The 19,566-nt window shown below is 34.5% G+C and overlaps 1 protein-coding gene across 3 annotated transcripts in view; it reads left to right on the forward strand.

Moving 5' to 3' along the window:
• Window positions 1-11,554, forward strand: part of LOC100246589 (protein ENHANCED DISEASE RESISTANCE 2) — a 47,078-nt gene extending 35,524 nt beyond the window's left edge. For all 3 annotated transcript variants that reach the window (XM_010666453.3, XM_010666448.3, XM_019225053.2), the window contains 5 exons: window positions 6,204-6,248; window positions 6,334-6,474; window positions 8,425-8,520; window positions 8,623-8,724; window positions 11,335-11,554. In XM_010666453.3, coding sequence (XP_010664755.1) covers window positions 6,204-6,248; window positions 6,334-6,474; window positions 8,425-8,520; window positions 8,623-8,724; window positions 11,335-11,445 — 495 coding nt within the window. In that variant the 3' untranslated portion in view covers window positions 11,446-11,554. The remainder of the gene's footprint in view (window positions 1-6,203; window positions 6,249-6,333; window positions 6,475-8,424; window positions 8,521-8,622; window positions 8,725-11,334) is intronic.
• The last annotated feature ends 8,012 nt before the right edge of the window (window positions 11,555-19,566 follow it).

Genomic DNA, 19,566 nt, shown 5'->3' on the forward strand with positions numbered 1-19,566 from the left:
GATCAACATGGCATGACTGGTGATATTAAAAACAAGTATATAACGTACCAGATTTTGCTGGAAAAATTAATCTGCAGGCCTTTTTAGATAGTTGGCTACCTTGAAGAGGTACTTTGATTAGTATAATATGTTGGAGGAAAGATGGGTATGGTTTACTATTGTGGACAAGTGTGGAAAACAGTCTTAGAATTTCAGAACAATCGCCAATTGTTCATTGGGACAAGATGAAACAAATGTTAAAGTGAAGATGCCTTCCTCGTGATTGCCAAGATGATCTTTATGATCAATTAACCACTCTTAAGTAAGGAAGCAGGATGATGATTATGTAAAAAAGTTTGAGGACCTAAAAGTTTGGTGTACGGGAGTTGAAGATTCATGACAAACTTCAATTTAAAACTGGATTGAGGATTGCAATTCACAGATAGATGGTAATGGATTGTCTTTATGATGTTGAGAAAGCATAGTAGAAAAGATATGAGAATATGTCAACCACTTTTAACATCTTATAAAAAGTAGCCATGCTTTTAAGACCTTCATTGGAGGTGGTTGCAGTATGGTTTTGTTGACCTATGAGACTTGTGAAATATCTCCAGGGGTGCAAAGACAGGCATGATCAAAGTTAAAGGAAGGTACATGGAACCAAGTGGCCAAGAGAAGCAGCTTCAAGGTTCAAGTGATGGATCCTTGACAAGGGCAACCTGGGGACTGGACATCCTATGCAGTTGCCCTAAGGACCACTCTGATTGTTTTGAATGAGTTCAAACCAGACATGATCCTTTGATCTATCTTCTCATGCATGTATTGCTATCCTTCGGAATTGTCGATTCCATGCTCTGTTGTGATAAAATCTTGGGTCCAGGGTTTAGCCAAGGAGGAGATGAGATAGGGAAATACTAAAGAGGAGAGAACATGGAACTTCTATTTTTTATTTTTTTGGCTGGGGATGCTTGTGATATTTGATGGTATGATCAAGTCTTGTCCGGGAACAATTTTTTTTTGACAAATTCTTTATATTTTAAGGTTCTGGTCTTGTATTGAACCTTTCTGATACTACACATACTTTATCGGTGTGTATTTCAGACTTTGCATGGACATAAAGCAGGAGGAAAATTTTAAGGTCACTAAAGCTTATGGATTCGTAGTCAGGGGGGAGCTAGAAATTTAATTCAGAGGCACCCTTTTGAGAATATACGAATAGAAAAAAGAAAGAATTAATAATAATACAAAAGATTGATTATGCTTATACTCAATAACTTATCATTAATGTGAGATTCATCTAAGTATTATAATTACTTATATTAATCAAATAGCATATGTCCTAGGTTAGTGGTAGAGCATTTTATATGGATACACAATTAAACCCCAGTTTCCATCAATTTTTTTCAGCTTGTCCTAGCTTAGTGCATTTTTGCTTCCAGGTAGTGTAGGAAAGGATGAAAAACTTTTGGCATTTATTGGGCTAGTACTAGATGAATTGAAGGTTTCTGTGCAAATTACTGGTAATATGTTTAAATGCTTTAGAATTGTGTGAAGAAGTATTATAGGTGTTTGTAATCACTACAATCCAGTTTATATGACTATTGGACCTTTGATGGATTAAGTTCTGCTGACCCAAGCATGTTAAACTTTAATATTAGTTTTCCTTCTAAATTCCACACCATCTATATATATATATATATATTGATGAGAAACGAAGAAATTTATATTAAAAGAAGAAAAGATACAAGAGAAAGAAGAGATACAAGAGAAAGAGAAGAAAAAATAGAAGGATGAGAGGTCCTTCCCACAAAAACAAAAATTGAGCAAAAGAGAAAACACCCAACTTTAGAAAACGAAAAACAAAGAACACTCTCAAACTTTTGAAGCGCAAACTGCAGTCTAGTTGAGTTGTAAAACATTAAGAGGAACTCCGCTAAAAGCTGCAGTACAAGAGGCCCAAAGAGAGGAAAAGAAAAGAAGCAAATCCCATAACATCTCTTCCGTTCTCCCCTTATCCTCAAAAATCCTATTGTTTCTCTCTTGCCACACCATCCATAACAGAGTAAGGCAAGCGATTTGCCAAAGTGTCTTGCCTCTTAATGAATTCCCCAAACCTTTAAAAGCAATAACCATCATGTCCACAATACTCCTTGGAGGGACCCAAGCCAAACCTGCTAGATTGAACAGCTTGTGCCAGAGTCCAATGGTAATAGGGCAATGGAGAAAAAGGTGGTCGATCAATTCTCCATTTCCTTTGCAAAGAATGCACCATTGAGGACAGAGGGATTTGTAGGGTCTTCTCAATTGCAACTTGTCATTGGTGTTTACCTTCCCATGTACTACTAACCAAGCAAGGGCCTTAACCTTTGAAGGAGCTTTTGAACTCCACAAAAACTTGGTCGGAAGGAACAAGATAGGATTTGAGACTTTTGATAAGGCCAAGAAAAAAGATTTCACTGAAAACAAGCTCGATGATGACAAAGACCAAGCTCTTGAATTTGCCAAAAAAGGAGAGAAAAACACTGAACTAAGGGAGGACATTAATCTCTAAAGGAGATCAATTTCTATATCAATAAGATTGCGATGAAAATTAAAATTCCAAGACAGTAGAAAGGAATTGCCAAAGACATTTGAGACAGTGAGGTTTTTCACAGAAATCACTTTATAAAGACTAGCAAATTGAGAGCACAAAGTTTGGTTGCCCTACCAAAGATCTTCCCAAAAACGAATTCTCTCCCCAGTCCCTACCACTAGGCAGACAAAAGGGGAGAAATCCTGGAAAACTTGAGCAATAGCCTTCTAAGGACATCTGTGTGGCCATCTAACCACCATGTTGGAGTCCCATCCATTAGGATGTGTCCCATAAATACTCGCAATAACCTTATGCCAAATACCATTTCTTTCTCTAGGAAACCTCCAGAGCCATTTCCCTAAGAGAGCAATATTTCTCAAAGAAGTCTTCCCGAAACCCAAACCTCCCAACTCCTTTGGCCTACAAACAACATCCCATCTAATAAGATGATCTATATGAGTCACTTGTGCATGGACCTAGTAAGCTCTGCTACCATTTATTACTCATTTTGGTGTTGTTATTATTTTCCTTTCTGATCAGAAGCCTTTTGGGCTGTCTTAGGGCTGATGACCTCCTGTTTATTCTTGTATTTTGGTGTTCTTGTATGTCAGTAGCTACACCTTCTCAATATCACTATTGGATTTATTGTTTTTATCAACTCCTTCCTTCCAAACAGAATGATTCCTTCCTTCATGCCCTATTCTTTGTGCCTGCAAGTTAAGCAAATTACTATGCTGTTGTTGCTTTTCCTAAAGGCCCTTGATCAGTTACTAAGCATGATATAGAAACTACCTGTGAAACTTGGTCCAAATTATGACTGAAAAGAAAATATGTGTAGGAAGAGTAAGAAGAAACTGATTTTTTCCCCCTTTTTTCCTTTTTTGTTAAAGATAGGCAAGAGTAAGACGAAACTGATATTGGAACACAAATAAACATTCTTTCAATCAATTAAATAAGAAAATCTATAAGAACATTTATTTTGTAGGATCTCAGTGAATGAGTTTTGGTTTTAAATCCTACCGATCACAATGCTAAGTTACAAGTTTTTTTTTTCTTTTTCTTTTTAACATAGTAAGCACAAAGAAGGATGAGAAATTCTTCATTACACAATCCTCTATACAAAGTTTGATCAAGAAGGTGGATTAGTGTATACCAGTTCAATAACTCAAATCTAGCTAAAATTCATTAGGTATAAAATCTCCTGCAAAAGATAGCATATGTCTAGCTCCATGGTTTGCTAATGTATTTGCCACATGATTGCCTAAGTGAGGAACCTGAGGTACATCTTAACTCTGAAAAAACATGAATAATTTGGCATAACCACCCATCAAACTTCCAAAATCTTCTTCCTTGCCATGGTATGACAATAGTAGAATCACCTTTTGAAAGGGCTAGAATTTTTGCCTTAATGGCTGAATCTCGACCTGCATGTTTAGAGATACTCTTAACACTGTGCGAAAGTGATCCCTAAGCAATCTTTTTGTTCCTAACTACCTTGGGTTGCCCAAAGAACATTTATCAAAAGGAAACGGAGCAAAACCCATTGAAGGTGGTAGTCATTCAAAAGTATCTCCTCAGTCAACCTCGTGGTTCTGCAAACTAGGTTCCAATCTAGCTGAATAAAGCTTAAAAAACCTTCATTGGTGGAAGCCCACAAGGAAGAAGAGAAGTAAAATAAGTCCTAAATTGTTTCTCGAGACCTCTACCTACCCTTAGAAATTCTTGCACTCCTTTCCTGCCAAGTAGTCCAAATCAAAGTGAGGTTGGCAACGCACAAAGATTCCTGCCTCGAGGAAGTCCTCCAAAACCTCTAAAGAATATAATCAACATTGCCTCCACCTGTCCAGGTGGAACCCAATGAATTCCTACAAGTCGAAATATTCTACATCTTAATGTCAATGCTACAGGGCAATGTAACAGAAAAATGATCTATAGACTCCCTGCTCATACACACCATTCCAAGCTAAGTGTTTTGTATGGTCCTTCTCCATTGGAGCAAGTCATTAGTATTGGCCTTTTTGCCACAAGTCATGCAGAAGTGAAGACTTTTGGTGAAACTTTGGATTTCCAAATGAAATTTGTGGGAATAAAAGAGGCCACATTGATAAAAATGGAGATAACATTAAAGCGGAAACTAACTGAGAACTATCCTAAAGATGTCAAAGACCAAACTTTCCAATTAGGAAAAGTGGGTGACAAATAGACATGGGCTAAAGAAAACATTAGACGAGCTCAATTTCTTGTGAATGTCTTGTTTTCCACTACTTTTAGCCCAGGATAATTTGACCAGTTGGATTTGTAGGTGATCTACTAAATAGAACCTACAAATTTAATCTAGTGCTTCTTATGAGAATTATGTTACAGGGGAGGATCCTGTAAAATATTTTGGTTGCACTTTTTTCTGCAAAGTAGAATCCTTGGAAAAGAAGTTCTTGTTAGCACAAGTTCAGTTGTCCAAGCCTGTGCTTGTTTGTTGTAAGCCTGAGCTATCATTTTCTATGTTTCAATTGATTACAATATAAAAATTTCCTTCAAAGGTTTACTAGTCCAATAGACTGCTCATGTTTAATGGTGTAGCCTCACTTATCTTGGGAATATTCATTTTTAAGATAAGTTATTGCTATGTGTATTTGAGTTCATAATAATGAATGTTCAGTCAATGCATGGTAAATGATGACCAGTTGTATCCATGGATAAATATCAGTGCATCTCTAGTAATGATGACAATCAATAACCTAGTTGTGGGGCTGTCCCTTTGATGAGGATGAATCTTTAAGATAAATATCAAGAAAATGAATTAGTATTAGTTGCAATTAAAGTAGGATTAATATTAGTTAGAATTAAATTAGGATTAGCATTTGCTAGAGTTAAATTAGGAGTAGCTAATTACATTATTGGACAATTAGAATTAGGTCTTATATATGACATTATTAGAATCTTAGTAGACTTGGATTTCTTAGAGAAGCCTATAAATAAGGCTAATCGATGTAAATCAAAGTAATGCATTGATGATTAATAATACCATGTTTTTTTGCATACTTTGCAATTTTCAATGGCGGGACTCTGTTAATTTTCTTCTAGGTGAGACTCCTAGAAGGTCTTAGTAAGACTTCTAAGGTTTCTATTCCTTCTTCTTCTTATCTTCTTTCTCTATATTTTTTGTTTTATTTTTCTTTACCATAATTTTTATCCCTTGTTCCTCTCCTTAAACCCTAAAAAATTAAAAACCCTAGCCCAACTATTTGATTGTAGGTAAGCATCCTAGTGTTGTCCTACATCACTCTTCCCCCCACCCCCCACCTTTTTTTTCATTTGTGTGTGGTGGGTGTATTGTTGAGGAATGTTTTCTTTCTACAGTCTAAGGAGAAGCTTTTCAAATCTGGATTATCTGTCCTGGAATATCCTCTTAGGAAGCTAGGCTCATTTTGGCCTAATCATAAAAAATTTTACTTGACCAAACTGAATAAGTTGGTTCTCCATTGAATCATACACAACTTGTTTATAGGATCAGGGTTCTATCATCTGTTTATTATCTTAGAATTTATACCACTTAATCCAATATAAATATACTGAAAAATATTTATTCTATGTATTTTTTATTACTTTATGTGCTAGAATATAACTGTGTTCTTGTTTATAAATGTCTGTGTAGGTTGCATCAGAGAAAGGACTTTTCTCTATCATCATAAACCTCCAAGTAAGTTGCTTTTCTTCATAACATTTTAATTTTTAACTAGGTGTTTCTGCATGCTGGAAGAGAAGTGAAAGTTGTAATCTTACAGGTACCCGGTTCAACACACTACAGTATGGTATTTTATTTTGTAAGTAAGGAATTAGTAACTGGATCCCTGTTGCAACGATTTGTTGATGGTGATGATGAATTCCGAAATAGCAGGCTGAAACTCATCCCATCAGTTCCCAAGGTACTTTCTACATTTTCCAGTTTTTGAAGGATGCTCAAATAGAATGTCAGTGACTGTTGCAAGCAGTCCTCACTCCCACTTGTGTTGCTTAATAATTCGTGTCACAGAAGTCTGTCTATTACCTGTGAAGCGATCACCCCTTTTATGTCCACCTGTATGGCTCAATAATTTATATTTAGATGATCATGCTGATTACTTCTTAGCAGATCTTTTATGCTCCAAAAGTATAGAATTAAGATAGGATGCCACACATGTGCATTTGCACTTCTTTCATAATGTGGTTTGGGTGGATAATAAATTGTTAGCAAGCATGTAAAGTCATGCTTGAAGTTGCAGTGGTAATCAGGTTTTATCATATTAATTTATTTCTTAATTATTACTATTATTTTTGTTCAACTGGATCCATGCACACTTCAATCGATTAAATGCTTAATTGCTTCTACAAGTTGCTTCCATAAATTACTTAAATAACTAACTGCAGGTTGTTAAGTCTAATTTACACTCTCCTTGTCGACCCATGCATTTGTGCCATATGTTCTGATTTGATACATTGGATTCTCATTGAACTGCGCCAAGTATCTTACATTACATGACCATATCCAAATTTTGTATTAGTATGTGACAATTTGCTTCATGTGCTAAGATGCAAGTGACACTTAACAGGAGTGCTGATCCATTGGTTAGATGCTATTATTGATGACTTGAAATTGGTTCAAGGATCTTGATTTGGTGTATAGAGTTGGACGCTCCTCGAGAGTAATGGATTATGCATGAATTATACCCATTCCAACTGAATTAAGAGTGGGGATCACTATGTCCAAAGGGCATGTCACCATTTATGTTTGATGCACTATATTAGAGGTTGACCTGTTCCTGTGACAGGCCAAGTCGTGGCCCTTGATCAATATGCCCAGGAGATCTTTGATTGGTTGTGCATGTTCTTGTGGTTAGCATGGGCCTCCCAAGTCAATAACTATCAAAGACCTCTCATTGGTTAAGTCTATGACTATAGGCTCTTAAATAATGATATATATCATGTGCTCAAATCTTACAAGTTTAAACTTTTAGGATAATTGGTTCACCAACATTATATCAAAGCCTTATTTGGTGGGAGGTCATGTCTCCAAACATCATGACATCTTTATTTCCTCGATTTATTAAGCCCAAATGAAGCTACTTTATTTCCTCAGTTTATTAAGCTCACATATAAGCCCAAAGTGTAAGCCTAACGAAGGCTACATGTAAAGGAGGGTGTTAGAGTGCATGATATACATTGTGGGCCTACTACAAACTTATGCTTTTAGGATAATCGGTTGTTCAACATAAAGGGTTGTAGAGGGCTCATTGAAGGATTTCTTTTTTATCTAATGAGTGCTCTTCATCCATCTTGAGTCGTTGAGATTTCCTGTGATGGCTTAATCCGTCCTTGGGGCACTATCATCTCTCTCCATCTGCTCTCTTTTTAGTTCTTTTTGCTCTCCCCTCAAACCTTTTATAACTCACCATTCCCATGGTTACTTAGGACCTATCATAATAATGCAATATATTTATTTTGGTTAAACTAACTTTGCTTCCTCAAGCATTTCTTGGTTTTGCTTGGGTGGGTTAGTAAATATTTGAACCCAGCCCAAATTCACCATCTGGACCTTAAACATTCCCAAGTTTCAGTACAAACTATTAAGTCATTGAACTGAACCTGTCCTATTTATGGATTTTCATGTTGGCTCAACATAGTTCACAGCCTTAGGATGCATTAGTGGCTGGTATCCAATGGGTTTCTTGATGGCCTTTAAAAACATGCCATCTCATTTTCATGAAACATTATATTGATGTGGACAGTTTTTCCTCTTCATCCTCACTAGGGTATTATTCCAATTCTGTTTTCTGGTTCTTTGTGCTCTTTGACATCCATATCTTCTGAGTTTGTTCTTTCAATCCTTTACCATGCAGGGTTCATGGATTGTGCGCCAGAGTGTTGGAAGCACCCCTTGTTTATTAGGAAAAGCAGTTGATTGCAATTATATCCGTGGTCCAAAGTACTTGGAGGTAAAGGCCCTTCTAAATTCTATAGTATATGATTTTACCTTCAGAAAAATTCTGAAACTGATTCAGGAACACTGTAGTTTAACATCACTCAATTTTCTGCAGATTGATGTTGACATTGGTTCTTCAACTGTTGCCAATGGAGTTTTGGGCCTTGTATGTGGTGTAATTACAACATTGGTTGTTGACATGGCTTTCCTTGTACAGGTATGTTCTCTTTATTAATCTGGACCATCTTTACTGAGTGTTGATCAGGACTTCCTACATAAGTTGTTGATTATATTCAATGACATAAGCAAGGATTCACTTACAGGAGAGCTCATCATGTACTGACTGTCTAATTAGAGATGACAAAGTTTAAACCTGCCAAGTTGTTGCACCAGCCCTGGAACCTGCTTATATTATTTTAAACCAATAACTATATATATATATTTTATCTGATTCAAGAAACTTTTTAATTTGAATGACTTACAGGAATGTCAGTTTTTTTATATTACTAAAATCATCACTTATATACCAACTTGGTGAGTTGCAGAGGAACTTTAATGGGAAGGGATGGGGAGGCAAGAAAGACCCACTTGGTTAAATGTGAGGTGGTCTGTTTGTTGAAAGTGGAGGGATGAGTAGAACATTGTTAGGAAATAGCTTTGAAGATTTGTGGAAGAAAAAGTTAGTGGATGAAATTAGTGTTAAAGGATATTTGAGGGAAGGAGTTTTGTGTTCACGAGAGGTAGGGGATTTGTTGGGATACAGTTGTGGAAGGTGTGAGAAAGGGGTTTGTGCGGTTTTGCTCAGTTGTTGTTATGGCACGATAATGGGTCAGGGAAGACACTGTTGAAAAGAGTGATCTCCTAATCTGTTCAGAGTTACAGTTAAGTAGAGAAGGGAGAGTACTGGATTGTTAGGTTGGAGAGAAGAGTGGGAGAAACTTCAGTCCAAGCTTTACCAGGGTTCTTCACAATTGGGAAATATTGAAGTGATCTGTTGTATAGTGGGGTAGAAAACTAGGGCTGAGGCGATGCAATTAAGTGGAATCTTACTTCAGATAAAAGTAGAATATCTGCTGAATCACTTTTATCTAAGGTAAGGATGAATTGGGGCACAGTTGATGCAATTGAGGGGAACCTGACTTCGAATATAATTTTTTTTTTTGGTAAATCACTTTTTTGTGGCGATAGGGAATAGGCGATGTTGGCTATCCAGGAGATTTGGGGTTTTTTGGCACATGCGACAGTGGCACTCTTCATGATTACAGCAGTTTGGGAAATGAAGTTTACCATGCCCACTGGTGAGCAGGGGAAGAATCATTGCTAATCAGTGTTGTATGTTAAGAAGGATGGCAAAGTGTATTCATCTCTTTCTGTGGTACAGAGGCTTGAGACTTATGATCTGCAATCTTGATCCTTTTTGGAAGTTTCAGGTGCTTCCCACCACCTATGAGCAAGGAGCATCTGTCCAGTGGGCATTATGAGTTTGTAGAGAGGATAGGAGGAAAGGTGGAAGACTTAACATTATAGTTGGCTTAGTGCTTATGGAAGGAGCATTGTGAAAGGACTTGTAAAGGCATTGAAACTCCAGTCTAGAAGTTGTAGGATATTATTCTTGGATGTTTATTTCTTGGAGAAAATACTTTTGATTTCCTTAGCTTTTGTACATGAATATGGGTGGAAGAGACCTTTTGGTGCTTTAATGTAGTTTGTGCTGCACATATATTTCAGGTTACACCCCCAGAATACCCCACTTTTACCTCTAGTCATTAAAAAGAAGACGTTCTCTTTCTACCCAAAAATTTGGACGCAATCTTGAAACCCATTCAACTTCTTACCAGTACTACATCTAATAATCTCCTTTTAAAAACCTATAACCCTCTCAAGCCTTGTAATGCCCTGGAGCATTTGCTAATTGCTACCAGCCATAGGGAAAACCCCAAGGAAAACACTCAAAAGTTTGGGCCTCCGGGAGATTCTATTCTGTCCCAATAAAATTACAGAAGAAAGGCAAGCATAATGGTCCTCTCTTTGGTGGATTATGGATTCTTCCAATACTTTCAAATAACTCTATGAATAAAACCGGCACCTAATCCCCCCACCAAATTCTTATCCCTTCCAATTTTTCAACCTATTCACTCGTCGTCTTCTAGATTCTTTGATGAGTAAAGAGTGGGCATTGGTTGGATACATTTTTTGTTTTTTGTTTTTAAAATTAGAAACTTCTATATAAGAAGTAAAAACTCTTGTACAAAAATAATTAGACTCACTTTATATCCTTAAAAATTACTTTGAAAACTTTTTAAATTCGAGTCAGTAAAATTTTTTTTAATATCTCAAAATTTTTAATTAATTTTTAAAAATCACTGTATTTTCAATATAAGTGTCCAAGAGTTTTTATATTTTATATAGAACTTCTTATTATTTTCTATTCTTAAAAACAGAAAACAAAAAGTGTATTTAAACCGACACTTTGTGATTTAGTGAGCAAGCACATAGATCAGTTGATTTTTATAAGTGGATCAAGTCAGTTCTCTGAAGCATATTTCTTTTCTTTTATTTTTCAGGGTTGGTTGTTTGTTGTCACATTCGTATCACATTTTCACTGGCATGTCCATCCATGTTCATGCTACATATCTCCTGATATGTTTAGTATAGGCAAACATTTTGTTGAAATAGCAGGAACAATGATAATAAGATGATTCTTCTGAGATTATGGTTCCTTGAAGCTTTGTTCATACCAGAGTTGTTGTGCTAAGGTTCATCACGTGTCCTAGTAGTTGGTGTCTTATATGAAAATTTTTCTGATGTTGTCGTATTTGATTCTCAGGCAAACACGGTGGATGAGTTGCCGGAGAGGTTGATTGGCGCCGTCCGGGTTTCCCATGTAGAGCTTTCATCAGCTATAGTCCCAAAATTGGACCCAGATACATGTGCTTGAGTTGAAACATTGAATTTTATACAAAATCTTTTGTTTGTTCAGGTATGCACACATATGTATATCAATATTGACTTCCCAATTCAATACATTACATCTCCCATTTACTATAGTCTTGCTCTTTTCTTTCTCTTTCTTCCCTTGGATTTTCTTATTTTCCTCAATGGCAAACACTAGACTTCATTCCTTTTTCCTTTTTCTTTCTTGTTTTTTTCCTCTTTTTGTAGGAAAGTTCTTTAGTATATATTTCCAAGGTCTTAGATTCATGAAAAGTTAGAAAATCAATTTTAATCATTGAAATCCTACTACACTGTTGGATAATAACGATGATACTGGTATTAGCTTTTCTATGTAGTAACATAACATGGTTATATTTGCCCATTGGGCTGTCTAACATGAATAATATTTTTTATTTTATAATTTAAAAAAAAATAAAAATAAAGAGGAAGAAAAAGAAAAAAGAATGAATTAGTTAGTGCATGTTTAGATGTGTTGTCATTTTTTATTTTTTATTTATTTTTTTGGATTGTAAGTTAAATTTCTATTTTTTTATACAAGGGTTTTTATATTTTGTATGTAAGTTTTTATTTTTAAAATAAAAAATAAAATTAGAACTGTATCCAAATGCCTATTGGATTTCATCAGGGTTAGTAGAAGCCCGCCATGTGGTGGTAGTGGGGTGGCGGGGGTGGAGCAGTGGAGGAGGGCGGTGGGGAGCCGTGGGCGAGTTGGAAGTGAGGAGAAATGGGGAGAGGTGGGAGGTGGAGACGAGGGTAATATATGATCATTTCGGAGGAGATGATGGCAGAGGTGGATACACTGGCCTTGCCCAGTTTTTGGTCAGCCTGGAATAAAATCTATTTTTATTTCCAAGCGGGACCCACCAAAATGAAAGTATAGACATGATCAGCATCTTATTATTAAAGATTAATTAAATTTTCTATTATTATAATTCTTACCCTAAAAAACGGAATAAATAAATAAATGAAATGTTGTAAAAAATAATCATTGAAAACTTCATAAATTTTCGTCTCAATTATATTGTGAGTTGCAAATATTAATAAAAAGTAACATGTAATTATCAAAATGGATATGACAGTTTTAAATTTTAATAATTTCTTTATTTCAGCGTACAAACCAAGCTTTAATTAAATAAATTATTATCTTATTTAAAACCTAATTTTTAGTGGATGTGTGATAAATCAATTTAAATAATTTAATTTAAATCATTAGATATATTAAGTATATTTGGTAAAATAAATTAATGATATGACTTAAAGTTAAAAACAACTTTAAGTAATAAGTACAAATAATTAACTTATTCATAAATATACATTTCATTTTTCATTTTTACCTTCATGTACTCTAATTACTTCCATAATATCTTTTGCTACTCTATGACTTTCGTTATTGCTCGATCTCCTTTACTTCAGTTATAATTCATAAAGATAAATATATTAATTAATGATTTAGAATAAATTTTAAATTAATTTTATCACACAACCTTAATACTTTAAGAATTAAATAATAAATTTTAAGTCAACAACTTAACTATAATTTAACTTAAAATCAATTTAAGTTATTAAATAATAAATATTAAGTTTTACCAAACATAAACTTAATAGTTTCGTTTATTTTTTTTTTTAAATATAATATTTATATTTTGATATTTTAACTAAATTCAAGTAAACATAATATGTAATGTATTCAACTTGCATTTTTCCGTAGGGTTGGTGAGGGGATAAACATTAAACACCCGCCTGCTCATGAGCCGCAGCTTGTTCGACGTCCATTCTCATCCGGTTATTGATCCATATGTTCGGAAATTCATCCATAGAACTCAGCTTCTCCAGGATCAACCTCTCTTGCTTGGCATCTATGTTGTAGTGTAGTTAAGATTTCACACACTAAGTCGTTGAAATAGAGTCAAAGTAGGCCATGCATATGAACATCATATCAACATTAACAATCTAGCTTAACTATGGACACACAGACTGGGGATACATTCTTGATCAGGATTCTCTGTTAAATTGGAGTGCAGGGCATTCCCGACACTGTCCACAATGGCCGAGGTGGTCATGGATGATTCAATGCAGAGAATGGCTGTGATGGCATCTAGTCTGGTGACCTCATTTCTGAACATCAGTCTTGCATGTGCTACAACAACATTACCAGAGTTGAAATCCCGAGCATTGTATAAGTAGGAAGGTCATGTTGGAAAGTCCACGGAGGGCGACATACCTTGGGCTAATCGTATCAAGCTTCCTAGCATGCGCACGGTTGTTCTTGCTGCATTACTTGAATGAGTAAAATGGGTGATCTAAGTAAAAGGAAAAAAAAAAACAATATGATAACATTGAACAAATCAAATGAGGTTGTTAGGTGAAACCTGCATTATGTGTTGCAGATCTTCTTTGGAGTTGATAATAACTTGAAATTACTTTCTCAGCTACCTTTGTCAGAACCGGTTTTAGGTATCCTTTGACAAAGTGAAAATACCTGCAACCCACCCTCAGAATTAAATAATCGTGGTTGAAATTTTTGCTTTGGATTGGGCAAGCTCTAGAAGAAGATGAAGAATTTTGTTTGTATTATATACGTTGTCCATGGTAGTAGGGTCAATTTCTTGGTTGCATCCGTAAGTTATAATTTACTATTTTAAGAGATTATTGCTATTTAAATCAGAGAAAAACTACGCATAAGAAAATTTGAATTAGATAAACCCAAGGTGGGTTTGAGTAGACTAAAGGATTGATCAAAGGAAGAATCCCTTGAAAGTTTGAGTCCTATAATCTAATCTCTTCTTGTACAACTGTAAATTAGTTAGGAATTTTTCTTCTTTTAGTATTTTTCTTGTACAACTATAAATTAATTAGGACTTTTTCACCTTTTGTACAGTTGTAAATTAATTATTAGAAAATTTGAATTGATTTGAATTAACGTGTGTATAAAAAATTATCCTTTCCTAGAATAGGGGAGGCTATATATATATATATTTGATGCATCTCTTGATTTTTAATGAATAAGAATTATTCAGAATTTCACATGGTATTAGAGCCACCTCTAGGTTCTTTTTATGCTTGGTGAAAACTTTGAGTGCCACATGTCCTTGTTTGATTGTTTCTGTGTGGCGTTTTGATTCCTTAACCTTCATTGCCATGTTTGATTCCCTAACCTTCATTAGCAATTTCTTTTTTATTCATTCTGTTTGTGTTCATCACTATTATTTGTTAGAAATGTCAAACCATACTCCTACCACCAATTCTACTCAGGCGATAGTTAAAGCATTGCTAAGCCAAACCACAAGGGAACTATAGAACCTCCAAGCTGCTTACCTACTTACTGAGAAGAATTATCTTCAATAGTCTCAATTGGTGTGAGCCTTCCTAAAGGGCAAAGGAAAACTACGTCATTTAATTAGCACAAGACCAAAGCCTAAAGATCCAAAATTTCAAAGTTGGGATGAAGAGAATTCCATGATCATGTTTTGGTTATGGAATTCAATGACCCCTTAAATTTTCAAAACATGTATGCTTTTTACAACGGCTAAGGAAATTTGTGAAGCCATTTGACAACTCTATTCAAATGTACGAGATTCTGCTCAAATGTTTTAAATCAAGGTGAAGATTTCATCCACAAAACAAAGAACCAAATCTGTAATCAAATAAGCCAATATCATGAAGAATTTATGGTTGGAAATTGACTACTGATAGAACATTCAAATGAAATGAAGTGAAGATGCAATAATGTTAAAAAAAATTTGTGGAAAAAAAAACAAAATTTTAAATTTCTTACCGGACTTAATGTGGAGTTCGATCAAGTGTGAGTCCAAGTTCAAGGGAGAAAAAAACACTTTCATCCATGAATGTTGTCATCTCCATCATTCGTGTTGAAGAAAGTCGGAAAGATGTGATGCTCGAACCATCTTCTATTGATGGTTCTACCATGGTTGTTGTAGAGCCAAATAGATTCAACCTAAATCTTTTTAGAAAAATTGGGCATTCTAATAGGTCAAAGAATCTTAACCGTAAAGAACTTTGGTGTACCTATTGTAAGAAGCCCTAACACACCAACAATGAAGAAGAAGAATTTGGAGAACTAAACAAGGAAGAGATAAAAAGGTTGAGAAAATTTTTACATACTCTTAGTAAACACTAGGGTATGTGTTCTTTTGCACAAACAAGTAAGTCTTCCATTTCTCATGCTTTAAGGGCCTTGAATTTTTCCTTCATTGACTCTTAGGTCATTGAATCAAGATTCATAGACCACATGACCCACTCTTCTCATTATTTCCCTTAACATAGTCCTTACCCTAAAAATAAAAAGATTTCTATTGTTAATGGTTCCTTGACCATAGTTGTTGGTCAAGGAAAAATTAGTCTCACCCAGTCTATTATTTTACAAGATGTGTTACATGTACCTAAACTTCTAATTAACCTTATATCAATCAATAATTAACCAAAGATCCAAAATATTGTATAACCTTTTTCCAAAATTATTGTGTTTTAGAACCGAGCTGTAGGAAGATAATTGAGCTTGCTAGGGCAAATGATGGGCTTTACTACCTTGAAAAAAAACTAGTGGGTGTGTTAGCAAAACAAACTAGTCTTATCTATGCTTCTTAACCGAAATTACACCTTCCAATAAAAGGTAATTTGGTTCCATCACCTTCATCTTGGGCATCCCTCATTTAGAATTCTTCAAACTATGTTTCCTATATTATTTAAATCAGTGGATGTAAACACTTTTCATTGTGACATCTATGAATTCACCAAGCATCAATGTGTTTTGTTTCCCTTGAGTAATACAAGAACTTCCTTTCCATTTACTTTGGTGCATCGTAATATTTAAGGATTGCCTCAAGTTCTTAATGTTTCTAGTACTAAATGGTTTGTGTCATTCATTAATGATTGTACAAGAGTAACATGGATTTTCTTGTTAAAATGAAAGTTTAAAGTGAGCAATATATTTTCCATTTTTCATTCCATGGTTAAAAATCAATTCGAGATTATATAAAAAGGGTCAAAATTGATAATGAAAGGGATTACTTCAATTAAGTCTTGTCCCTATACTTCAAAAAAGAGGGGATAACTCATTAGTCTTCATATCTTGATATACTTTAACAAAATGAGATTGTTGAAAGGAAAAATAATCATCTTCTTAGTGTTCCTCCAACATTATTGTTCAAAAAACAAGTATCAAAATCTTATTGGGAGGAAGTTGTTCTAACTATTGCCTATTTGACAAATAGGGTGTCATTTAGAGTAATTGTCATACCTCCTATAATTGAGTCCAAAGGTTTTAAGGTGTGTGTCATTTGTTCACATTCATGCACATAATTGTGATAAGTTAGATCTAAGGGCAATAAGATGTGTCTTTATGGGGTATTTACCTATAATAAAGGGTAACAAGTGTTATCACCCTTCTTCTAGAAAGTTTTGTATACCTATGGATGTAACCTTTGCAAAAAAAAGAAAATTATTTCTCGAGGTTTTATCTTCAGGTGAAGACATTACCTTTGGAAGATAAAGATCTCTCATCTCGATTACTTGACCTTCATGTGTTGCCCATGAATTTTGTCCCTTCAAATCCTAAACAGGCCCTTGTTGTCACTACCAAGTTTGCTAACACTAGATCCAAAATCTATTACTATAAAACCATTGCAAGTTTACCTAAGGAGAAGCACAACTGCCATTAAACCCATGCATACTCAAAAGTCTAAATCGAGGCCAAGTAATAACTTTATCTCTCCTAGTACTTCAAATGTTGACAATGATCATAATTTCACAATTGTCATTAGGAAAGGTACAAGTCAATACACTCAACATCAATTGTTATTATTTGTGTCATTTGATAACTTCTCCTAATCACACAAAAGTTTTCTTGCTCATTTGACACCATAACCACTCTACAAAACCTTGTTGAGACACTTAACAATGAGAATTAGAGACAAGTCATGAGGGTCGAGATGGAGACATGGGAGCAAAATAGAACATGAGAAATAGTGGAGTTGCCTAAGGGGAAGAAACCGATTGGGTATAAATGGGCATATACGATCAAGTACAAAGTTGATGGATCCCTAGAAAAATATAAGATTAGGTTGGTAACTAAAGACTACACACAAACCTACTGGGTTGTGATGAGGATGAATCTCTAAGATGTACATCAAGAAAGGTATTACTATTAGTTACAATTAAAGTAGGATTATTATTACTTGAAATTAAATTAGAATTAGTATTTGTTGGAGTTAAATTAGGATTAACTAATTAGTTTATAAAACAATTAGAATTAAACACATTACAAATTATTAGAATCCTAGTAAACTTTAGATTTATTAGTGAAGCCTATAAATAAGGTTAATTAATATAAATCAAAGTAATGAATTGATTGATGTAAATTATATTATGTTTTTTTTTAATTGCAAGTGTTGCAATCCTCAATGGTGAAACTCCATTGATTTTCTTCTAGGGGAAACTTTTAGAAGGCTTTAGTGAGACTCTAAAGTTCAATCTCTTCTACTTCATATCTTCTTTCTCTCTATTTTTATTTTATTTTATCTTTTTTTACCATAAACTTTATTCCTTGTTCATTTTCTTATGCCCTTAAAAAATAAAAACCCTAACCCACTTACTTGAGTGTAGGCAATCATCCTAGGGTTGTCCTATATCAGGTTGATTACCAAGAAACATTTACTCTCATAGGTAAGATGAATATTGTGAAGGTATTATTATTTTTGGTGGCTAATTTTGGTTTGAGCTTAGAACAATTTGATAAAAAAAAAAGCATCTTTGCATGAGGCCTTGGAAAAAGAGATCTATGTGGAAATTCCTTTAGGTTTTGACAAAGGCCTTGGTAGAGCCAAGATGTGCAAATTAAAGAAAGTCTTATATGGCTTAAAATAATCTCTAAGAGAATTGGTTTAGGAGATTTTCTTAAGTGATGTTAGCAATGAAATACAAACAAAGTCAAAGTGATCACACTTTGTTTAATAAGCATTTGAATTCATGGGGAGTGTAGCTTTGTTGGTGGATGTGGATGATACCATTGTTATTTGTAATGATTGTAGAGAAAATGAGGCTCTTTGATAGTGTTTAGTAAGAGAATTTGAGATTAAAGAGTTAGGAGATTGAAATATTTCTTAAGAATCAAATTGGCTCATTCCAAGGAAGGTATCTTTGTTTCACAACATAAATATGTGATTCATCTTCTCAAAGAAACTGGGAACCAAATCACAAATTAAGATAAGCCTTAGATAATGGGACAGTAGATTATGGCATGAACCAACAACTAGTGAGTAAACCCATTTACCTAGCACATAATAGATTGGACATTGTATATTTTATGAGTATTGTCAATCAATTTATGCATAATCCCGAAGACTCATCTTCAAGCTATCTATTGGATCATACATTACCTTAAAGCAACTTTCGATAAAGGGTGATTGTTCAAATGAGGTACAAAGTTACGGTTGGAAGCCTACACGAATGCACATGATGGTAGATCAGTTTTAGATAAAAGATAAACCTCACGGTGCCATACTTTTCCTACAGGAAATTTAGTTACTTTACCAAGTCAAAACAACTAGTAGTCACAAAGATCAAGTGACAAGGTAGAGTTCTGAGCAATGACGCATGGAATTTATGAATTGTTATGGCTTAAGATTATTTTAGATGATCTTAAAATCAAGTGGACACGTCTTATGAGACTTTATTATGAAAATAAGTTTTAAACCAACATCATTCCTAATACGGTACAATATGATCGAACAAAGCATGTGAAGGCAGATCAAAATTTTATAAAGATTGATAGTGGTTTTATTTGCACTCCATATATTGGGATAGGTGACTAACTTGAAGATGTTCTAGCTATGGGGTTAGCTAATACCACGTTTTAAGGAATTATAGGTAAGTTATGAATAAAGAATCCCTATTTACCAGCTTAAGGGGCAATGTTGAAAGTTTGAATCCTATAATATAGGATTTTTCTTCTTTTAGGAATCTTCTTGTACAATTGTAAATCGGTTAGGATTTTTTCTCCTTTTAGGATTCTTCTTATACAACTATAATTGTTGTATCTATCAAGAGTTATCATTTCTTAGAGTAGGAGAGGTCGATACACACACAC

The sequence above is a fragment of the Vitis vinifera genome, chromosome 2 (genome assembly GCF_030704535.1).
Source record: "Vitis vinifera cultivar Pinot Noir 40024 chromosome 2, ASM3070453v1".
Classification (NCBI taxonomy): domain Eukaryota; kingdom Viridiplantae; phylum Streptophyta; class Magnoliopsida; order Vitales; family Vitaceae; genus Vitis; species Vitis vinifera.